Source organism: Dermacentor albipictus, unplaced genomic scaffold (genome assembly GCF_038994185.2).
Source record: "Dermacentor albipictus isolate Rhodes 1998 colony unplaced genomic scaffold, USDA_Dalb.pri_finalv2 scaffold_25, whole genome shotgun sequence".
NCBI lineage: Eukaryota > Metazoa > Arthropoda > Arachnida > Ixodida > Ixodidae > Dermacentor > Dermacentor albipictus.
In genome coordinates, this window is record NW_027225579.1 from 2166661 (window position 1) to 2190949 (window position 24289).

The 24289-nt window shown below is 47.7% G+C and overlaps 1 protein-coding gene across 1 annotated transcript in view; it reads right to left on the bottom strand.

Moving 5' to 3' along the window:
• Positions 1-306: 306 nt before the first annotated feature.
• Positions 307-24289, bottom strand: part of LOC139052493 (tachykinin-like peptides receptor 86C) — a 571207-nt gene continuing 547224 nt past the window's right edge. The window contains exons 5-6 of the mRNA XM_070529609.1: positions 19636-19832; positions 307-921 (exon numbers count right to left, since the gene is read on the bottom strand). Coding sequence (XP_070385710.1) covers positions 678-921; positions 19636-19832 — 441 coding nt within the window. The 3' untranslated portion in view covers positions 307-677. The remainder of the gene's footprint in view (positions 922-19635; positions 19833-24289) is intronic.

Below are 24289 nucleotides of genomic sequence, written 5' to 3' on the forward strand. Positions count from 1 at the left end.
ACCACTTCTGATGAAATAAATTAAAATTAACTTGGATTAAACGAGCAACTGACAATTTTGAACGTTTGTTGTCACCTTACTTTTCAGTTCTTGGTAGAGAAAACGTTATGTTTTTCGCTGATCTGAAGAGACTGATAGATATTGCTTATGTCGTAGATATCTCCTCTGTGCAAATTCTATGTTGAATGTTTGCTGGTGTATGCGCCATTGAAGTGGTTTATTACTTGTGAAAAGTAAAAAAAAGGAAGACCTAATTGCGTTGCTTCCAATTTTAATGCATGAATGCACCAAATCCCGTGGCTTTACTGCAATTTACTAGATTGGTGATAATACGTTCGCGTTATTTTCTTTGCTGTTATGGCACTTCATAAGCAAATATGTATAGATTATCTAAAAATGCAACAATCAATCAGGCACGGGAACTCATTTCCATGAATAATTACTGTAAGCCATATTGTTGCAAGAATGTTTCGAGGATCTTGCAACACAAGACTCAGCGGCTGCTTTACATGTTCCGCTAGCTCAACTGAGATTCACCACACACGTCAGCAGCCTCGTAGGTTCGCTTATTACGCGTACATAGGTTTACTGACACTTTTGCACATTTACTGATATGATCAGACAAGTCTGCACATCATGCCCATCGATGAGATGGTCTCAGTACGCTGGTGTCTCCTCTATACGAGGCTTGTGTCAATGTTGTGATTATGGTGACGACCCTTTGCGAAGCCTCCGTTCTTCGCGATCAGCCTGTCTTTTCTTGACAGGACAGCGTGCGAGCACATGGACACTCGCATCGTCTGCTGTCGGTCTGTCCAGCTGGTCTGGAAGGGCACAGCACGGCCGTTTGCCGAGAGGGCCTTTGGGGCTTCTGGCTTCGGGATACACCAGCAGAGCGCTTGGCGAAAATACGATCTGAACCTGCAAACAAGGCCAAAATTAAGCAGTGAGAGCAAAATGCTGGTCGAGCACAGGTGCACTGACCTAGAATTAAAACATGTCAACACAACACAGATACCATGAAAATTTGTTATACTCTGCCTCTGACGATGTTCAGCGCTTCGGGTGACACAACTCTTTGTATGACAAAAAACAATGCTGTAGGAAGATCGACAGGTCACAAGTATAAAGGGTGACATTAGGACTTTGTTAGGTTCATTTAATGACGCTTCACGGCAAATAGCTGGAACAACCATGATTAGTCGTTTCACGATTGAACTGATGCGTGAAAATGAAGCCCACGTCAAAGGTGGCTTACATATCTATCTTGATTTACATGCGCTTTCAAAAAGAGTCTCTCCCTGTGTCCTACTTGCTGCCGCCTGTAATAGCTCCCAGTATTTCAGTGAGAAAATGTTGAAGAAGCGGAGCACCGACCGCAACAGTTAGGATTGTACACAAGTAGTCTGCGATGTGTCTCATTGTTGGTTTGATAAAGAACGCTGTATCGGTAGACGAGACTCATAGCCAACTGAAAGCGAAATAAGACGAGAGCCTCTTGGGATCTCAATGCTGTATGTGAACTGCACTCGTCATTTAAATTGCCCTAGTTAACTTTGGTTCCATTCTGATGCAAGTTTCTTGCATGCCTTGATGGTTGAAAAAACTTTCTCTCTCTATCTTTAATCTCTTGCAGCAACACACGATGGTGGCCATCCTCTCTATCAAATAATAAACTAAGGATCAACTTTATAGGCAACCCCCACGGTAGCTCAGCTGCACCGTTTGGTTCACCCACAACGCCAGTTCTGCTTACCAAAAGTTGCCCACTTGGCACTCTCATCGCAGCGGGAGGCCTCAAGCCAGAAGGGCTCCCGTGCACCCATTGAAAGTTTGAGAGTAGGTTGTGTATGTTTCGACCCCAATTGCTCTAATCATTCGCTTTACCAGGTTTGACTGCTCTCCCATCGAGCGCCAGCTATCCTGAGGGAAACTTCGGACGGAACTAGCTACTAGATGGTTCGATTGGTCTTTCACCCAGATACCCAGATCGGACGAACAATTTGCACGTCATTATCGCTTCAGACCACCACCAGAGTTTCCTATGGCCTCGTCCTGCCCGGACCTAGTTCACCATCTTTCGGGCGCCAACGTGTGCTCTATTCCTCCGCCCCGGCGATGAGTGAGCCCCTGAGGCGGGCCGTTGCTGCTCCCTTTTTCGGACCTCTGTGCGGTCTTGGATCGCAACGCAGCCCGCAAGGGGCCTTCACGTTTTATCGCGCTATTGGGTTTCGAGAGACCCATTGACTCGTGCGCATGTTACTTTGGACAACGGCGGGACATGTTGGGTCGTTGTTGTGGGTTTTGTTTTTGGGTTAGTGGGCTGTATTCCACAGACAGAAGTGTGAAACATACAAGGTCTAACGATATTAATCTGTCGAATATACTCATTGCTGGGATTGAGGATAACTTAACAGAGCGAGCTCAGATTGTTTGACTGGATGGAAACAATTTGAGCTGTCTTCCTGTCATATCAGGCGCGCCCCAGTGCAGCCTTCTCGTACCTCTGCTGTTTTCGCTTCATGTAAAGGACTATATGTAAAGGGCATAGTAAGACCAGGAACACAAAGGAGACTGTTCGCGAAAGACTGTGTGCTATTGCATGAAGTTATTTGTGCTTTTTACCTATACAACTTGAACTAAAGTTACATTATACACTGAAATGGTGTAAGTAATTTAGTGTGGTTGTTAAGAATGAAAAAAAAATTTGGCTAGCTTCGCATAATAAAATAACGATATTTATTCATCCGTATAACCGTGGTTAGTTATTATTCAAATAGGTCAGAAAATACAAATATATGGGTGCAACAGAAACTAGTGACTTTTCTTGGAACCTGTACATCAATAACAACAGTTTTTCCGCCTTCTGTAAGTTATGCTTCTTAAAGCTCAAGCTTAGGACTTCCCCTTCGAGCCTTAAACGTCGCAGTTATTTAATGTATATAAGACCCTAACTAGAATATTCTTGTCTTGTGTGGGATTGCTTTACTAAAGTTATCCAGATGCTTGTAGCTATCCAAAGAAAGGCTATTAGATTTATTGATTATAAGCCTCATATATTGACTCACCGACTGCTAACAATACTGAAAAACTCGAAGTAGGGAGAACAGTCTCAACTTTCCGTATTCACTTATTATAGTTAACTCACTTTTCACATACACTTTCCATGGTCAAGATTTAAAAAGAGTAACCGAATTTAAATACCTAGGTCTTCATTTCTCTCATGACATGTCATATTCTAAACACATTGATATCATATGTAGCAAAGCGTTTAGACGTCTCGGTTACCTCCGTCGTTCATTGCGTAAGCCTCCAAAGCATACCAAACTGCTGACGTATAAAACACTTACCCGCCCGATTCTTGATTATGGCTGCATCATATGAAATCCTCATAAGAAATCCGATAATAAAATTGGAATCAGTCCCAAGGAAATCAGTGCGCTTCATTTTTCGCAACTATAACCGAGAGTTTTACCCTTGCCATTATACAGCTACAGGTCTCACAGTTTTTTCATCTCGCCGCCGCATGAAATTTTTACACACGCTGGTTCATTCTGAGCACCTTGTTACACTAAATAATTATTTTAACTTTTGTCCACCTTCTATCACTGGGAATTCTCATTCTCTCAACCTCACCCCTTTCTTTTGCCGAACAGAAATGTTCAAGTACAGCTTCTTTCCATTGGCCATTGAGCTCTGGAATTCACTACCTGGAAGCATACGCTCTTTACCGATGCAAGAATTTTTGACAACAATTGCATTTACTTCATATTGATAATTTTTGTGCCTGTATATTGTTTCCTCGCTTTCTTTTTTTTCTCCACTCCCTCACTGCCCACTTCTGCAATAGCCTCAACGAGGCTCCAGTATGTGCAAATATTTAAATAAAATAAATAAAACTTAGCCATTGAAATTGTAATAAATTGTTACCAAGCCCCTTTCTTTCCCCTGTTGCAATAAATGAAAATTAAAGAAAAGCCGGCACACCTGTTCCTACTGTTGTGCAGTAACAGGCTTAAAGTCAGTCGAAAGTAAATGAAATGGGTTTTGAATTATTACCCGAGGCGTTTGTTTTTGAGGTAACAAACCAATTGGAAGAAAAATGTAGACACGGTAACTGCTAGTGCCATAAGGTCCGGTCACCGAGGGCAGTATGTCTGCGCGTAAAGCGTTTAAAGAATTTGCATTCCAATGGCATGTGAAACGTGGGCTATGATGCGTCTGATTCCAGATGCCCACGCGGTGAAACATAGTAGTGATGAAAATGTTGATCCCGGGAGTACCGGGCAAGTGGAAATGTCTCAGCCATGAAGGGGTATCTGCAATGATTTCCATATGCATGTTAAGAAAGGGGGAGACAATGACTGCGAGATCGATATTTCTCGATCAATCATGCGGTCACTCCCCAGGTGAACAAAAAACAAACATAAATATGCATGAATTAACAAGCGATAGGATGTATGAAATTAATGGGAACCATAACACTTAGTAAACAGGTCCACAGATGGAGAGGAAGTAGTTTTCCTTCTGCTGGAAAGTTGCGTTACAAAATTGATATGCTTTAAACACTAATATCGGAAACTTTGGCCTTACTGCCATGACGTGTGCAAAGCCACACGGCAACTGTAGGGGGAACAAAGAAGGAAAATAAAGGAAATTAACAAAACAAAATTAATAACAGGTAGACAGAATTAAAACGATGAAGAAAGAAAAGAGAAAAGTTTCGTGCGATTCGAACCCCCGAATCCGGCTAAGCCCGACTGGTCTGGCGAGCTATGTTCGCGGGAGTCGAACAGCCCGGTCGCCAGGAAATGGGGACGCAATCACAGGCCGCGGCCGCCTTGCAAACGCCAGGACTGCGCCTCCGCACCCCGGACGTGTCTGAATCGCGTAGGGAGAGCATAGGGGCCCCTCTAGAATCTCTGCTCGATCTGGCGCACGAACAGTAGGCAATACTGCCGCGCACAGTTATTAAGTGCAGCCAAACTCCAGCGGGAACGTATCCCCAAAGACGATGGCACGCGAGGCAAACTCCGCTCGCTGCTTTGGGCGGCAGGTGGCGCTGCGATATGTCGCCCCCACGATATGTCGCCCCCACTCCCATAAGCGCCGGAGGACCGGTTCTAAAAAAAAACATGAAAGATGTAGTGAAAAATGAAATTAAGAATACAAATAAAGTTTAAGGCTGTTGGTGAGATGATCACTACACGCAAGTGAATACCTTCTGAGGTGTAGAGCAGTACGCTCCTGCCAGAGACGAAGCTCGTGGACAGTTCAGAAGAAGACGACGTTAGCTGACGTCGCACGGACTTTCTTTTATCTTATATGCCAGGGAATGCGTTGTAAATACCCGTAAATATATTTAAACCTCTCTTATCCCCATAAAATTTTAGTGTAGGTTTAGGGCTCTCCAAGATGTACGATGGATTTACGGAGCGGGCCTACTTGGCTGCACCGGCAAATCCAGCCCAAGACGAGAGTGCTTCGTGCGCATTGCCAGACGTACCCACCGTCATTGTGGCACAGCCGCGTGACTGGGGAACCTTTCTTGGTATAGATATCACCTACGCCGGAGATTGGCTTGAACTATACGAACGGGTAAGTGGACACAATTATTGGAACCAGACCGTTATTTTCGCTAACCTGAAAAGAAGATGCCAGAACCAGTAAAGGTCATCCATATCCTCAAGGGAATCGCGGACGACGCGTTGCCTCTCCTAGTATTCAAGAACTATTGGACAGCGCAGGGCACCATGCTCAATGCCGGCGCTTCGATGAAGCCAGAAGCCGTCGCATTATCGACTACTTTTCTAAGCTTCCTGACAGTCCTGCAACATCTACCCGCGGTGATCTCCGCCTCCCTCCCGCGCCCGCTGCATCTGACAGTATTGTGCGCATCGTCCACCTGGAGCTTGAAGCTGCCTCGCCACTTCCTCCCGTGGTTCGCGCCGCAGACTATTCCCATGCAACCATATGCCTCATCCAGACCATTGTACGCCAACAATTGGCCAACATCGGGATCTTGTCACATTCCCCAGTCAACAGACCCGACTGTCGCTCATCCGGTGTACCCGATCTACCCGGAATCTTGTACGCTCGTCCTCGTTATGGAAAGCCGGAAGAATGGCGCACTTCTGATGACAAGCCCCTCTGCTTCTGCTGTGGAGGCATTGGACGTATTTCCCGCCATTGTCAGAGTTCTTAGAACTCGCAGCCTAGGCCGAGCTTCTGAAATACCTCGCGGCTGCCTGGTAGTCCCCGACATCCAACACATCTCGAAGAAAACATCGCTGTAACAGCTCTGCCCACACTACCAAACTGTTCCCTTTCGCAACGCCCGCGTCTTTCCCGCTCGCCGCATCCTCGTTGCTGAGCCGGTCTCCTCCTTACTCCCGCCGTTCCTCGGAAAACTAACTGGTGCAGCTCCGAGAGGTAAGCATGTCACGACCATCTGGAAGCTGGACCTGAAATTCCTCTGTTTACACTGCGTGGCCATCACAGCCTCACCAACGTGGACGTGGATGGTACATCTGTAATAGTACTAATTGATGCAGGAGAACATATATCGGTCATAAACTGGAACCTCCGTACGCGCATCAAGAAAGTCTTAACTCCTGCCGCAGTCGCTATCGTCCGCGCAGCCGATGGTGGAGGTCTAGCTATTAGTTGGCGTTGCTGCCTATGTTAATCTAGCCGGATGTCATACTTCTATGTAGTTTTACACCTTGGAGCAGTGCCCACACGAAATCCTCTTAGGCCTTGATTTTCTGTCGGCACATTGGGCCGTTATCGACTGCTCTGCGGGTGTTGTCCACCTCGCCTTATACCGCATGCCGTTTATCCTCCTGATCCTGCACCGAGTCGACGATGTTCTCCTGACTACGTTCACTTACGTCACCGAGCCCGGACCTATACTGCCGTTTCACCCTATGCACCTGTGGCCGATGGCGATTACGTCATTTCACCCAAAGCCACCGTCTTCCTGTCGCAGAACGCCGCATTCCCACGCACTGTCTTTCGTATAAAAGACAATGCCCCCTATCTTCCTGGGAAGAATTTCGGCCCCTGTGTTCAAATGCTACTTCATGGTATTTGTCTTACAACCTTCGCATCGGCTTGCGACCGCCATATTTCTGTATGAGCTAGAGATACTACGTCACCTCCCTCTATGGGTTCGGACCCAACTTTCCGAGCATTAGAACCTTCTACGGCAATGATTGCTCCTGACTTTCAGACCCGCCATGAGGACACACTTCGTTGCCTTCGCCCTTCGTACCGGGACGTTTTCGATCGCGATGACTGACCACTGGGTCAAGCGTCCGTTGTGAAAGATCGGCTACACATGGGAGACGCCAGCCCGATTCACCAACGACCCTACCGCCTCTCCCCTTCTGCGAGCCAAGTGATACAGAAGGAAGTCGACAAGATGCTTGCGGGAGATATCATAGAGCCTTCTTGTAGTCCTTAAGCTTCCCCGGTCATGCTTGTAGAAAGAACGATGACAGCTGGCGCTTCGGTTTCGACTATCGCCATGTTAATAAAGTAACAAAGAAAGGCGTGTATCCGCTTCCATACCCTCAATTGTTTATACGGCCCAAATATTTCTTCCGGCCTCCGTCCCGACCCAAGAAAGTTCCCACGGTCGTGCATTTCCCGTGCCGACTTGTGCAAAGGACGTTCGAAGCTTTATGGGCCTCTGCTCATACTTTCGCCGGTTCGTACGGAAATTTACCAGCGTTGTACGTCCTCTCATAGAACTTCTCAAGAAAGACGCGGCTTTCTTCTGTGGTCCGGAACAAGCCATGGCATTCGCTGAGCTTACCATGCGGTTCACTTCACCAACAGTTCTTGCCCATTTTGACGTGGCCGCTCCAATGCGAATTCGCACCTATACCACCGGTCACGGAATCGGCACTATTTAGGCTCAGTGCCAATAAGGTTCAAAGCGTGTTATTGCGTCCCGAACGGAGCGCCATTGCTCCACTACTGAACGCGAGTACATTGCCCTAATTTGGCCAGTTGATAAATATTGCCGCAAATAGCTCTCCACATGCCAGTTACGAGCACTCTCGTGAGGCACCTTTCCAAGCGTCTCATCGCTAAAACCCATTACTCGTCGCATCACCAATAGAAGAGCGCCAGCAACGCCTCGCGCATGGTGATACAGCGCGTGTCTCCCGTGCACGCGCTCACGGCAGCGCCCGAGTCTGCCGTCCAATGAGAAGCCACGGCGTGGCTCTTGGCCTTCGGGGCAAGTGAAAAGTGCATTCGGCGGAGAAACGCGCTTGACTGTGGAATAGGCTCCTGTTAACTCTTCTTTTGAAGTGTGTGAGTGCTTAATATTGAGTTCCTGGGCACAAGTTCGCCCCCAATAAACCAGTGTGTTTAGTGTACTTCATTGAAGAGTGCTACATTTCTGGTGGAGGTGCGGGGTATGATTGAAATTCGCCAGTTCGTACGAGAACGGAGCCCCGACCCTCAGCGATTTGAACCCAGGGAACTGACTCCAGTACACCAGCGCACAAGCCGCCGCATCCGAGGAGACTCACCCGAGTTCGGACCGCTTCCTGTTGCTGCAGCAGTGCAGGCAACAGTTACCAGTGACGGCACAGCCATGACCAGCCAAGTGGCATCATCCCAGCTCATCTTGTAGCCATCACACACGCCCGAGTCCTTCCACGGTGATACGTTCGAAGATGTGGAAGACTGGTAAGAGCACTTCGAGCGAGTGGCAGATTTCAACGGCTGGGACGAGACACGGAAGCTTCGCAACGTGTACTTCTCGTTAGAGGAGTCAGCGAGGATATGGTCAATCATGAAGTGACGCTATCTTCATGGGAAGAATTTCAGCGACAGCTGCTTGCCCCGTATGCCAGCACCGATTGGCGAGAGAAGGCAGAGCACGCTCTACAAGCCAGAAACCAGCGCACTAACGAAAGTGTCGGCATGTATATCGAGGACATGTCCCGTCTCTTCACGCGCGCGGATCCAAACATGACCGAAGAGAAGAAATTACGCCATCTGATGCGTGGCGTTAAGCAGGAGCTCTTTGCACGACTCGTCCGCAACCCACCACACAGTGTTGCTGAGTTTCGCACCGAAGCGCCGACCATAGAGAAGGCGCTGCAGCAGCGTGCGCATCACTACAGTCGTGATGTCACCAGCGCACCAGCCGATATCCTGTCAGCAGGCCCAGGCAGTAACACCGAAGCACTAAGGGAACTGGTGAGATCAATCGTAAAGGAGGAGCTTCGAAAGCTGCAGCTACCGGAAGCCACGCCGACAGTTTCCATTCTCGCCGCCGTCATTCGAGACGAAGTTCGCCACTCCATTCTGCAGCCAGGACGTGAGGAACCGCCTGTCCATCATGACCAACCACCACCCGTACGTCGCGTGCCAACGTACGTTGATGTGTTATGTCAAGCGACCGGGCATGGTCCTTCATTCACGACTCCCAGCAGCCGCCAGCCGACTCTGCGCAGTGGAACCCTTCTAGCAGAGCTGAGGCCACGAAAAAGTGACGTGTGGCATGCACCCGACCAGACGCCACTCTGTTTCCACTGCGGGGAAGCTGGACACCTTTGCAGAATGTGCCAATATCACAGAGCAGGCCTTCGCGGTTTTACGATAAATGCGCCTTCTCCCCGTAATGGCGAAAGACCCACCGAAATTCAGGACTACTTGACCCGACAACAGGATATGGATGCTTGATACCAACACCAGCCCCGATCATCAACGTCTGCAGGCTACCGATCACCAAGCCCACGGCCATCCTCGATTTCACCAAGGCGTCGTTCACTCAGCCCCCGTCTGGAAAACTAAAGTGAGCGACCTGTGGAGGCGAGGCCGCTGATGTTCGAAAAAGCCAAGATCCTCCGTCAAGTTTACCGAGCAGCCGCGACGAACAGAAGCGGATGAATAAGATAAGTGAACAGAGAATTTATTCATACTTGCGCATTGCAATAGACGGTCGTGAATTGAGTGCGTTAGTTGACACAGGTGCCGATTATTCCGTCGTAAGATATGCACTGACCAAGGAATTGAAAAAGGTTTTGATGCCGTGGAGTGGACCCCAGATACCTACGGCTGGGGGGCACCTCATTATGCCCCTGGGTAGATGTACAGTGAGAATCGGAATTTGGGGTTTTTCTTACGTCGCTGATTTTGTCGTGCTACCAGAATGTTCGAAGGATGTAATACTCAGAATGGACGTTCTCCTAACAAATGGTGCCATAATCAACCTGCAGAATTCTAGCGCGTCATTTTCTACGAAGCAGGCTATAGACATGCAAGAGTCGGAGGAGATAGAACACGTTGCCTTGCGGGTTACCGACGATGACACACCGTGCCACCACGATGCAGCATGCTGGTTCACGTAAGAAACGAAGCATTCGACGACTCGGAAGGTATAGCGGAGGCGAACTTCGAGCTACTGTTGAAAAGAGGTATTTGCGTAGCACGAGGAATTGTTCAACTACGCGATGGGTGTGCTGATGTATTGCAGACGCACTTCAGAAGTAAATTTCAGCACGTCGCAAAGAACACAGCCATCGCCTTCCTGCACAGCGCTACTGCGGTCACAGATGTATGTGGCTTAGCGTCAAGATAACCTGCTGTCCAAACTATGCATGGCGCCGTAACATCAGTTGCGATCAACCAAAGTCTGTCGCCAGCCCAGAAAGAAATGACGGAGGACCTTATAAATGAATTTAACCACTTGTTAAACACCGTATAATAGCAGATGAAGCAACCAGGCCAGTTTGCCAACATCCGTACTGAGCGTCACCGGTTGAATGAGAGATCATAAAGAGTCAGGTGCAAGAGATGCTTGAGGATGATGTCATTCAGCCATCAAACAGCCCGCGGGCGTCGCCCGTAGTCCTTGTGAGAAAGAAGGACAATACATTGAGATTCTGTGTTGACTACCGGAAATTGAACAGTGTGACCAGGCGGGATGTATACCCCCTTCCTGGCATTAATGACACGTTGGATTGCCTACGACATGCAAAATATTTTTCTTCATTAGATCTCAAGAGCGGGTATTGGCAAATTGAAGTAGACGAAAGAGACCGTGAATAAACTGCTTTCATAACCCCAGACGGCCTGTATGATTTCAAAGCGCTTCCATTCGTCCTCTGCTGTGCGCCGGCGACATTCTAGCGCATGATGGACAGTGTCCTCTCGGGTCTTAAATGGCAGTCATGCTTAGTTTACCTAGACGACGCAGTGGTACTTTCCGCAACATTCGACCAGCATGTCCAGAGGCTGCGTTTAGTGCTTCAAGCCATCCGCTCGGCCGGCCTAACCATTAAACCGGAAAAGTGCCAGTTTGGATTCCAAGAACTTCGTTTCCTGGGTCACGTCATTAGCACGCAAGGTACTGCTCCGGATCCCGACAAGACTGCTGCCGTTGCACGATTTCCAAAGCCTACAAACAAGCTGGTACGGCAATTTTTGGGACTATGCGCTTATTACAGGTGATTTGTCGAAAACTTCTCGAAAATTGCCGTACCTCTGACGAAACTTACTAAAGAAGACGTGCCCTTCATGTGGCATGCTGAACAAGAGGTTGCGTTCAATGAACTAAAGTAACCATTGCAAGCCCCACCGATCCTCGCCCACTTCGACGAGACAGCGGACACAGAAGTCCACACAGATGCAAGCAATCTTGGTCTCCGCGCGGTTTTAGTTCAGTGGCAAAATGGGGAAGAGAAAGTCTTGGCGTATGCTAGCCGCACTCTCTCGAAAGCTGAAACAAATTACTCTGCGACAGAAAAGGAGTGTTTGGCTGTCATATGGGCCATCAGTAAGTTCCGACCATACCTTTACGGCAGGCCGTTCCGTGCAGTCAGCGATCACCCTTCTCTTTGCTGGCTGGCAAACCTAAAAGACCAGTCTGGATGACTTGCGAGGTGGAGCCTCCGGCTCCAAGAATACGACATTACTGTTGTGTACAGGTCTGGAAGAAAACATAACAATGCTGACTGCCTGCCCCGCTCACCAGTGGAGTCTACTCCTTCAAAAGAAGATTTCCCGTTTCTTACAGCGATGACAGCTTCGGAAATCGCCAAGCGTCTACGGGCCGACACAGAATTGCTCCCACTCATGAAACACCTCGAAGGATACGACGTCCAAGTCCCACGTGTGTTTATGAGAGGTTTATCGTCATTTTGCTTCCGAGATAATGCGCTCTACAAGAGAAACTTTCAACACAACCAGGACAAATTCTTACTCGTCGTACCGTCAGCCATGCGACCAGAAATTTTGGAAGCTTGCCATGATGAACCATCGTCCTGTCACTTAGGTGTCAGCCGAACGTTCGCCTGAATTCATCTTAGATAATTCTGGCCTAAATTGTTAGCGTCGGTGCAGCATTACGTGAAGACATGTCGCGAATGTCAAAGGCGCAAAACACCACCCGTGAAACCGGCCGGCCTTCTTCAACCCATAGACCCACCAAAGACTCCATTTCAACAAGTTGGAATGGATCTTCTTGTCCCGTTCCCAACATCATCGTCAGGGAAGAGATGGATCGTAGTAACGACGGACTACTTAACACGATATGCTGAAACTGGCTGCCTTGAGCAAGGAACGGCAGTTGAAGTTGCAAATTTCTTCGTCTGTAATATAGTACTGCGACATGGTGCACCAATGGTCGTGATCACCGATCGAGGAGCGGCCTTCACAGCTGATTTGATGCAATGTTTGACGAAGATGACTCACACCAGTCGCAGAAAAAGCACTGCATACCATCCCCAAACAAACGGCCTGACGGAACGTCTAAACCGAAGCCTGGCCAATATGCTGTCCATGTATGTCGATCTCAAACATAAGACATGGGACGCAACCTTGCCTTACGCCACTTTCGCCTATAATACGGCAGTACAGGAGACAACCCAGGTCACTCAATTTCAACTGGTCTGTGGCCGCACAGTAACCACCACACTGGACGCTATGTTGCCGGTAGATGATGACAACAACAACCCGTACGACATCGACGACTTCCTGCAACGAGCTGAAGAAGCCCGGCAGTTGGCACGGTTCCGTATCCGCCAGCAACAACGTAGGGACGCGAGCTACTACAACCTCCGCCGCAAAGAAGTTCAGTACCATCCAGGCGACAAAGTGTGGGTATGGACATCAGTGCGTCGTCGCGGACTATGTGAAAAACTCCTCCACCGATACTTTGGACCTTACGAAGTTATTCGCCGAGTAGGTGACCTGAATTACGAAGTCATCCCTCATGAGCACGAGCGATCAAAGCGGCACATCCATGCGGATGTCGTGCACGTAGTCCGCATGAAGCCTTACTACGACAGGCAATGAAAACACATCAATAGATAAATTTGTTCACACGCATCGGGACGATGCGTTTTTGGAGGGGGACAAATGGCGCAGAGAGCTCTCCACATGCCAGTCACGAGCACTCTCGTGAGGCACCTTTCCAAGCGTCTCATCGCTAAAACCCATTACTCGTCGCATCGCCATTAGAAGAGCGCCAGCAACGCCTCGCGCATGGCGATACAGCGCGTGTCTCCCGTGCACGCGCTTACGGCAGCGCCCGAGTCTGCCATCCAATGAGAAGCCACGGCGTGGCTCTTGGCCTTCGGGGCGCGTGAAAAGTGCGTTCGGCGGAGACGTGGTTGACTGTGGAAAAGGCTCCTGTTAACTCTTCATTTGAAGTGTGTGAATGCTTAATACTGAGTTCCCGGACACAAGTTCGCCCCAAATAAACGAGTGTGTTTAGTGTACTTAATTGAAGAGTGCTACAATATCGCCCCTACTTGGGTGGTAGGCCATTGACAGTTAGCACTGACCATCATGCCTTAAGCTGGATTTCATCCCTAAAGGATGCTACTGGACGTCTCGGTCAGTGTGCTCTACCACACCAGGGTTACTCACAGACAGTTGTGCGTAAAAGCGGCCGATTGCATGAAGACCATGATTGCTTGTCGCGCCATCCAATAGGCCCACCGGGGCTTCCTGACAGCTGCGAGAATACGTACGTGTTGTCGTTTACTGCGTTTATGAACAGCGTAAATGAGCACCTCTGTAACCCCTACTTGAGAGACGTCATTCTCCGGCTGACTTCTGAAACCGCTTTCCCTTCTCTGCGTATGTTTGTGCTGCAGGATGACGTCTCGAGACGTTACAGCATGCACCCTGACAGTCCTCAACTGCTCTTGATTATTCTCACCCGTATGCATCAAACTGACCTCGCACAGCTACATGATGTTCCTATCGTAGGTCACCTCGGAGTCACTCGGATGTATGGTCGTGTTCCCCATCACTTCTTTTGGTCCGGTATTTACCGTTTCGTTTGCGGCTACGTCAATTCTTGTGAAAAATGACAGCGCCACAAGAAACCAGCAGTACTTCCAGCTAGATGTAACCCCTTGACGTACCATCGGTGCCATACTTTAGATTTGGTCCTTTCCGGCTATCTTCCTGCAAAAATAAGTGAATAACAATCGCTACCAACTTCACGACCCCATACGCGACCACTCAGGCTCGCCCAACGGGTATTGAAACCGATGTCGCCGACTTCCTCGAAGGCGTCATACTTAATGACGGTACTCCTCGACAGCCCCTCACAGACTGGGGCCGCTGTTTTACATCAAAGGTTGTCCAGGAACTCTTGCACTGCAACGCCACAAGGAACAAGTTAACAACGGCATATGACCCTTAGGCTGACGGCCTAACAGAGCGTCCTAATAGAACTCTCAAAGACATGCTTTGCTTACTATGTATGTTTCTGCCGACCATCATGACTGGGGCGCGGCTCTGCCCTTCGTAACATTTGCTTATTATTTTTCGACATGGCCCTGCAGGTTTTCTTTTTCGTTTTATATCTTGCACGGAAGAAATCCAATGATGCCATTTGACATGCTCCTTCCCGCCGTTCTTAACAGGTCGTTAGAATAAACCCGCAGCGCCATCTTCAGAGCTGTAGAGGCACGCCAGATTGCCCGCCTGCGCTTTATCGCTTCGCAGGAAAAGCAATGACACTTCTATGATGCCCGCCACCGCGATGCTCACTTCAGCCCTGGTGATAGGGCCCTATTTTGGACACAGTCACGGTGAATGAGCCTTTGCGAAAAGTTGATTTTGCCTTACACTGGCTGCTACCATGTCTAGCGCCAAGTGACCGACGTCACATATGAAATCACGGCTCTCGATTCCACCATGTCTCGACCTTCTACCGATGTCGTCCACGTCACCCCCATTAAGCGATACCAGATGGGCAATCTTGCTAGCAACGGGACGGCGCCTTCGCCACTGTCGGTATTGTTATCAAGCACAACCAGAGACGAAGCTGAGGACGGTACGGAAGATGATGACGCTCGCTGATGTCGCACGGATGTCTTCCATCTTATATGCCAGTGAATGATTTGTAGATACCTGTAAATATAGTTAAACCTCTCTTCTCCATGTAACAATATTTATCCACTCTAACCATCAGACATACAAGACATCATGGAGCCCATTCTCTAACTCCGTATTTCGCTAAAGCTAACATTTTCATTTTTTACGAGCACAATGCCTGGGTGCATCCGTCTAAATTAGGCTTACTAATTACGTGTTGATTACAACTTTCTTTATTTTGTCTTCTATAATTTATTAACGTCATCTTTTCAACTGTACCCACCATGGTTGCTCAGTGCCTATGGCCATGGTTATAATGCGCTTAGTTTTACACTGACAATATTAAGTGAAGGACCGGACGTGGACAGACGTAGCGCAACCTACCAACTGTTTAATACTGTTAAAGAACGCGCTTATATACAAGGAGAAATGGCGCGGGGGGGGGGGGGAGACATAAAAAGATATGACAAGGTGACGACATGTGATCACAGTTCGGGCCAGGCATACATTGTTCACTTGCGCCCGTTCGCCCTTGCAAACTCGACCTCTGCTTCAATAAGCGCGATGGATGGAGATTTGCTTACGCAAATCTCTTTATATTTAGCTATCGCAAGCGCTTCCCCTATTTCTCACTCCGTTTTTGTTTTCGACGTGCCAATGACCAACGTTACTAGACTAGCTTCAGTTGTAAAACTCTCCGCCCGCGCGCTTACAGCCGGTGTCGCCACTTCTGTGACAGCCGCCAGATGGCAGCGCCGTTCCATCGGGCTCCACTGCAGACGCCTCGCCGCAGCCTTCAGCCCGTGCGGACGGGCAGTTTGCGCGTGTTTCACGCTCGCTGGCGTTCTCCCTTGTCCGAATTAGTGATACCATGAGAAAGCGGTATCCACCTACAGCAATAAGATTTATCGGGCCAGTTGGTTCATACTGTAATAAGGGTAAACTGCACGAAAGAAAGAAACGCATAGAGCGAAGCGCGGAAGCTGTGTTTTTTCCTGCCGTCTTAACGTTTCGCGCAGTTTATGCTCAGAAGCCTGAACATTTGGCCAAAGTGTGTGATTAGGATGATCTTCATCCCGACCGAGGCTTCTCGCCACGCCAAAGAAGCGCAACAAAAAGAAAGATGAGGTCAGTCTTTGAACACACAAGCCACACACACACACACAAAAATATCATCTGCTCTTCCACTCCGTGAAGATGGTTAACCAGCGAAGCTGAAACGTGCGGCCCGTGTTTATCACTGGGTTAATCTAGAGGATTCATTAAAGTATTTCTGAATTATGCGGTAACACACACATCGGCTGCGACGGAGAGAACGACGTCACTGACGATATGCCCGTAGTCCGCCGTTGTCGCTTGCGTTCGATGTCTCGAGTAGGCTCGGAGGCGTGATTAGCTGCTTTCGCCCGATTTGCGATTATTCAAAATTTAGTTTCTTCAGAAATTAAATCTATCCGTTACGTAAGAAAATGAGTGGCTCATACTGCCTTAAGCAATGGCCCCTCCCACCGTAAACGCGGCCTCCCCATTACGATGACAGAAGTGAAATTCAGCGCTGGAATGATGAACGGCAACGCAGCCAGCTGTGGAAGACGACGATGAACGTAGGAGCAGTGGCACGAGCGCGTGTGCCGGTCGACACAAGGAATAGCCGAATTCATGGCCGTGGTGCTAGCATTACGCAAATTAGGACCATCAATTACGTCAGCCGTGATAGTTACTGATTCTTTATCATTGTGCTCATTCCTTACTGCTTCTGGTGATTCTCGCGTGATGAGGACATTTCAATCATTGGTACCTGGTTACTTGAGAAGCGTGCGTTTGATTCGGGTGCCCGGCCATAAAGGACTAATCATTAATGAAATTGCAGACTCTCTAGCCAAGGCATCGATAAGTGGCCCGATTCTTCCTTGCTGCCCTTTGACTGCTTATGTAACTGCAGCTAGATTTCGCAGGAGTATCATTATACAGTCAGTATCAGGCTCCGAAATTACTAACTCTGTGGAGTACGGACATCTCCTGCACCCTTGGAACAGAGATTTTTGCCGAACACGGAAAATTGAAGTGTCCATCACGAAGCTGCGCTGCCGTATACCTGCATTGAACTTCTACCTCCACAGGTCTGGTCTGGTCCCCTCACCACTATGCTCATTCTAGCTGTGGCGAAGCGGAGACAATCGACCATTTCTTGTTGTCTTGCAGACGTTTTTCTATTATGAGAAAACGACTACTCGAAATCCCGCTTCGCTCTATTGGTCTGACTTTATCAGTGCCTGTGATCCTATCTTTTGGAGCCTCCATTGTTGGGTTCAGCAACAGAAATGTTTGCTTGGCGATACAAAATTACCTCATTGAAACTAATCGATTTCCATGTTAGATTGATCGTTCTCCCTCCCAACCATAGCTTTCTTTTATTTCTTATCTTTTATTATTATTATTATTATTATTTTTATTATTATTATCATTATCTTATACCCGGTTTTCATCTGATTATTTCTTTTTTTCTCCAAACACAAAACGTTTACTTTTAAACTCACACGCCCAAATTGTTAACTCCCCTGTTATCATTATTATTTTAGGCACCTAATTAAACCGCCCGATTCTTGGCCAATCCCCCACTGTGGGTATGTGCCACGGCCACTCAGGACAACAACAACAACAGAATCGCTCTGTTCCACGCCGAGCGAAGCGTCGCATTGCTGGCGGCACAGAAAAAGCAGCGCGCCGAACTGTCGACATCGTTCCGATAGCCGCCTATGCAGCCAGGTGCGCAGCACGTCGGCATGGTCTGCTTATATTCTCAACAAACTCGGCGAAAGCTGCAGTTTCGCGGATTACATGCTTGCTGAAATTCGCCTTCAACAACGAACCACACAATACGCTGCACCGCGCGCTTAGTCCGGCCCGCCCGCGTAGCCGGCTAGTGAGGAAGTGAAGCCGGGCGCGACTGCAGCGCCACGAAGGCGCGGGCGGGTGGCGGTTCCGCGCAACGGCGCCGAGTTTTAAAACTGAAGCTAGTCTAGTAACGTTGCCAATGACTGTGGCGCTTTATAGTAGCGGAGAGCATTTCCATTGTTTGCAATGTGCAGCCAAGTTGCTAGGCGCTGCCAGAAGCTCGCACGTGTATTTGTGCTCCTGTAACCTATCATTTAGAGAACGTCCAGTTTGCCCAATGTATACTTTCCCGCAATCTAGTGGGATTTGGTAAACGACTGAAGTAGCACATTCCACGTACTTTTTCACGTGCTTAGTCTGACAAACCATACAACTAGGATTGGCCTCTATGGATCCTGCGTCCTTATCGAAGCTGAGGTCGAGTTTGCCAGGGCGAACGGGTGCAAGTGAACGACGTATGCCTAGCCCGAACTCTGATCACATGTCATCACCTTGTCCTATCTTTTTATATCTCACCCCCCCCCCCCCTGCGCCATATCTCATTGTATATAAGCGCGTTCTTTAACAGTATTAAACAGTTGGTAGATTGCGCTACGCCCGTCCACGTCTTGTCCTTCACTTAATATCGTCAGTGTAAAACCAAGTGCAATATAACCATGAACGTTCACCAACTAGTCCCCTTTATTGCTTTACTATGTGGCTATGGTGTTGGGCTACTGAGCGCGAGGTCGCGGGATCGAATCCCGGCCACAGCGGCCGCGTTTCGATTAGGGTGCAATGCGAAAACACCCGTGTACTCCGATTTCGGTGCACGTTAAAGAACCCCAGGTGGTCAAAAGTTGCGGAGTTCTCCACTAGGGCGTGCCTCTTTATCAGAGAGTGGTTTTGGCACGTAAAACTCCATAATTTTTTGTTTATCTTTTCAACTGTATTTCGCACCTGATTTGCACTTTGTTACGTGTGCCTGTTCTGCTTGGAACATATTTTTGCCTTCAGGATGTAGTAAATACCTAAAACTGAAACATATCAGCGTACTTATACAAAGTAGATGTTTAAAAGAACCCAAGGAACTGATAATTACTGTATGGATCATCGTGTTCGCACGTGTATTATATTTTTGTAACTTACCGTAGTTTTGCCAATGTTATGCAACAATCTGTAACCCACATCATTTCCCCTCTAAATGCTTTCGCGTTAGAGGGTACATGGAATATATAAATAAACTATCTATTCATTAGGCTGACGCTTCCAACTACGGATTACACGCCAATGTCAGCTTTTATGTGGTACTCGTATTTAAACTTATCAGAATTCAGCCTTTTGGAGTAAATAATGCTACGAGTGAATGTATTTGAACTATGGAAGCATGCTGACCTTTTGTTCATGCAGTAGTACACGATGGGGTTGCACATGGCATGGGACATGGCGAGCCAGTACGTTGCCAGGTACACGTGCTGGATGTGGTCCAGGTATGCCACGTGTGGGTTGTGCGAAACGTACACGAAGTATGCGTTGTATGGAAGCCAGCTCACACTGAACAACGTCACGACGGCTATCAACATGCGCACGACCTGCACGAAAGAGAAGGATAACGAAAGCACTATCAGTCTATGTATATCATACGGACAATGGTACGCATTCTCAAAAGAAGCGTCATGCTTTAATATACATGTATCAATACACAAGTACAGTTTGTATCCTTTAGCGAGCTTTCCTTAAGATGTTTAACAAATCTCTAAGCTTTTCTCTGTGTGTGGACATTTCCGCTAACAACTTGCCGCAATTATCAGTGCCTTGCTTGCATCGTTTCTGTTTTGATTAGATTTTGTGTCCCTTTGGTCTTGACTATACCTTGTCTTTTTTTTCCTAGTATCCATAAGAGCATTTGTTTATTTTGCCTAATGCTGACTGCTTTCTGCTTACTGCTTCCCTCTTTGCAGATTTGCAGTATCTATATTATTTTTCTTCCATGCGGTTAAGTGCCTTTCAGGTTATCGCATTTTTTACTCCCCCACACCAGTTATAGCCCCTCAATGAGCTGGAGAATGTGAGAATAAAATAAATAAATAAATAAATAAGTAAATAAATAAATAAATAAATAAATAAATTTGAATTAATTAAGTAACTAGAAGTGGGGACCCACGCCAGCATTGTTAACAGAGTACAAATCGCATCAACTTCAAACAATATTGTCACATTTTCTCATAATGTGAGCTGGTCTGCTTCTTTTAAGAAACCATCTCGTTTATGTATGAAAGTGTTGCACTACGAATTGGCATTGGATAATTATTATTAGCTAGACTTTAATTATCATCTGAAAACGTGCTCTGCCTTAAGAACGTACATACAAAAACGAAGAGTTCCGTCGTCATCATTGTTATACTGCATTTCCTCTACTGTGTTTTACAATTTTTTCCACGCCAAATAATGACACCATCAACTTTCCCAAAAATCTAAATTATTTCAAATGCCACTGTCAAAGTCTTCACCAACTGCGCCATACCCTTTGTCAACAACTTAACGAAACCCCCATGTTTTATTGCGAAGTCATTATGTGAACCATTACGCGAAATCCGGCCTTGAAGTCGCCGACGTTACCGAATGCTGGTACCAAAATATGGCCGACAGCAACGAGTAAAACCACATGAAAAATACCCGAATTGCCGACAAATTTTTCAGGGTGGTTCCTGTCTTTGTGGGAATGGAACCCGGGCCTCCTGGGTGCGAGACGAGCAGGCTTTCCCGACGCCACGGCTGCTCCTCGGTTCTTGCTAAGTAAATGTGTGCCTACGTAGTGTGTCATTGCGCACGAAACATCTCTTCCATGTGGCTGACTAAACGTGTAGCCTAGTGCGTGCGTCATTGGGCGCGTGACGGCGCACCGAATATGTAGGAGGTGGTGCCACATCATGAATGTATAAAATGGCTGTATAAAATAAAAAGCATTAACGTCCGATTAAACGCCGCTGAGCGGTCTTTCGAGTTATAAACTGTTCGCATGCAAGTGAGTGCGTTGAGCCGCTCGGCGGGTTTTCATTTGGCATTACCGAGGCGCTGTTAAAAATGCAGGCGAGAGCTTGCGCAGGCAAGAAACGCGCAGAAAAAAAAAACATTTCGCAAAATGATTATAATGTTTCACATTTCCACACGCGAGCACTCTTGATTGTCTCTGCCGATTTTTTGTTTGTTTGTCTAGAGTGTACAGGCTAGAGGAATTTGACATCCCACGAGTAACGCCGGAAGAAGTAAAGAAAGCCTTGGGAGTTATGCAAAGGAAGAAGGCAGCTGGGGAGGATCAGGTAACAGCAGATTTCTTGAAGATTGGTGGGCAGATGGTTCTAGAAAAACTTGCCGCCCTGTATGCGCAGTGCCTCATGACCTCGAGCGTACCGGAATCTTGGAAGAACACCGATGTAATCCTAATCCATAAGAAAGCGGACGCCACAGACTTGAAAAATTATAGACCGATCAGCTTACTGTCCGTTGCCTACAGAGTATTTAATAAGGCGTGCGAAAATATAATCAGGAACACCTTAGACTTTTGTCAACCAAAGGACCAGGCAGAATTTCATAAAGGCTGCTCAATAATAGACCATATTCACACTATCAATCAGGTGATAGGGAAATGTGCGGAATATAACCAACCCTTATATACAGCTTTCATTGATTACGAGAAAGCGTTTGATTCAGTCGAATTCACAGCAGTCATGCAGGCACTACTGAATCAGGGTGTAGATGAGCCGTATGTAAAAATACTGAAAAATATTTGTACTGGCTCCACAGCCATCATAGTATCCCATAAAGAAAGCAACAAAATCCCTAATAAAGAAGGGCGTCAGGCAGAGAGATACGATCTCTCCAATGCTATGTGTGTTTACAGGAGGATGTAAACACACATTGCGCATAGTAAACCTTTACAGGTTTACAATGCATGTTTACAGGAGGCACTCAGAGACCTGGATTGGAAAGAATATGGGATTAGAGTTGAATGAGAGTACCTTAGTACTCGCGATTCACTGGTGATATTGCCTTGCTTAGTAACTCAGGGGACCAAATGCCCTGGAGACGCAAAGCAGAAGGGTGGGTCTAAAAATTAATCAGCAGAAAACTAAGTACTGCTCAACAGTCTCGGAAGAGAGCAACAGTTTACGATAGGTAGCGAGGCACTGGAAGTGGTAAACTAATACATCTACTTAGGGCAGGTAGTGAGCGCGGATGCGGGTCATGAGACTGAAATAACCAGAAAAATAAGAATGGGCTGGGGTGCGTTTGGCAGGTATTCTCAGATCATGAACAGCAGGTTGCCATTATCCCTCGAGAGAAAAGTGTATAACAGATGTGCCTTACCTGTACTCACGTACGCGGCAGAAACCTGTAGGCTTACGAAAAGGGCTCTACTTAAATTGATGATAAAGGATGTCCCTCATTGAAGAATGAACTAAAGGCACTAAGAAAGAAAGCCAAAAAGAAGGCGGCCAGAGATGAAAGCTCCAGTCGCCGTAGTGCTGCTGCAGTGACTGGAAAAGCAGCGCGTCCAAAGACTGACAAAGACACAACGCATCGGAAAGTAGGGCGGCGGACTTTTAGCCTAGCAGGCTCATCGGGGCCAGAGCTACCATCGCAATCGTCGGAAAAAGTCTCTAGGAAGGCTTCGACCACAGTGGAAATCACTGCAAACATAGTACCTAAACCGGTCTCAGCGAACGACAATGTACAACTTGTCAATCTTCTGAAGATGCTAGTCAACATCATCAGATCTCCAATCACTGGTCGTCAGACACCAGCAGCGTCAGCAGCAGAGTTAGATTTGGAGGCCCTCGTTCCAGTCCTCGACGGCCTTCACTAGACGTTTCACCGGAAACAATTTTAGCAGTTGTCAGCAGCCTTGCCCCTTTGTGTTGCAATGGCATGCCAGATTTATGCGACCGCGGCATGCTGATCTGGTTCTTTGACTCATCGCTATGAAGACCCCACCAGAAGTTATAGCGCTTCAGGTAACTAACGTAAGGAAATGCGAATATGAATTGCCAGGCTTCGTGAGTACCCACAGTAATATTCGGTGCGCGGAACCAGCTTGTGGCTCTTTCCAAGGGGTGAACGCGGTGTATACGCGCAATGCTTCAAAAGCATCAGTGTACGTACGTGCTGACTCAGATGTCGCGGTTGTTAACACAGACGTCATCTGTGACGATGAGTTTGAGTGTGCAGCTGTTACTGTGAGCCTGAGGGGTGTGTCTACGATGGTGGCAAGCATATACAACTGGCCTACACATTCTTCAGATACCTCACCATTTGAGTGCTTAGTATCTCGGTGTGGTCCATCATTTCTCTTATGCGGAGATTGTAATGCCTACCGTCCGCAATGGTGTTGCCGTCCACAAAACAACCATGGGGCAGAGATTAACGCGATCATTTTCAAGAACGGTCTGCGAATACTGAATGATGGTTCACCTACATTTATAGGTAGATGAAAGGAGCATTCCACTACAGACCTTGCGATATCAACGATAGATGTGTGCTTTGCCTGATCATGTGAACCTGACCCGTGGGGCTCAGATCCCCTACCCATTTTATTAACACCAACACATACTGCGGGCCGCCAGGTTGCCGCGTGTACAGTGACAAGCTGGGACAAGTTCCATCAGCTGATCTCTGAGGCACCTTCTCAAGACAGCTCATTCAAACTTATAGTGAGTGTTTACGAGAAGCTACAGTAGAACGACGATGGAGCATCGGCAAACCAAACCCCGACCTACAGCTATTGCGTCTCCCCGCATATCGGCTATGTGCTTATAGGCGGGCACAGCGCTCCAAACGACGCATCGACTGGACTAAGTATAATCGCATTGCTGCAGCCACACGGCCGCATACAAAACAGCTTCGTCGCAAGAGCTGGGATGTCTTATGTAGTTCGCTGCATGCTAGACGTTGTTTTGAAGGTGTATGGCGCATACTGGAGGCTCTCCGCACTCCCCAAATCTGCAAGAACCCTACGGATGCATTGTGCATAGCGACTGACCAGTCACCA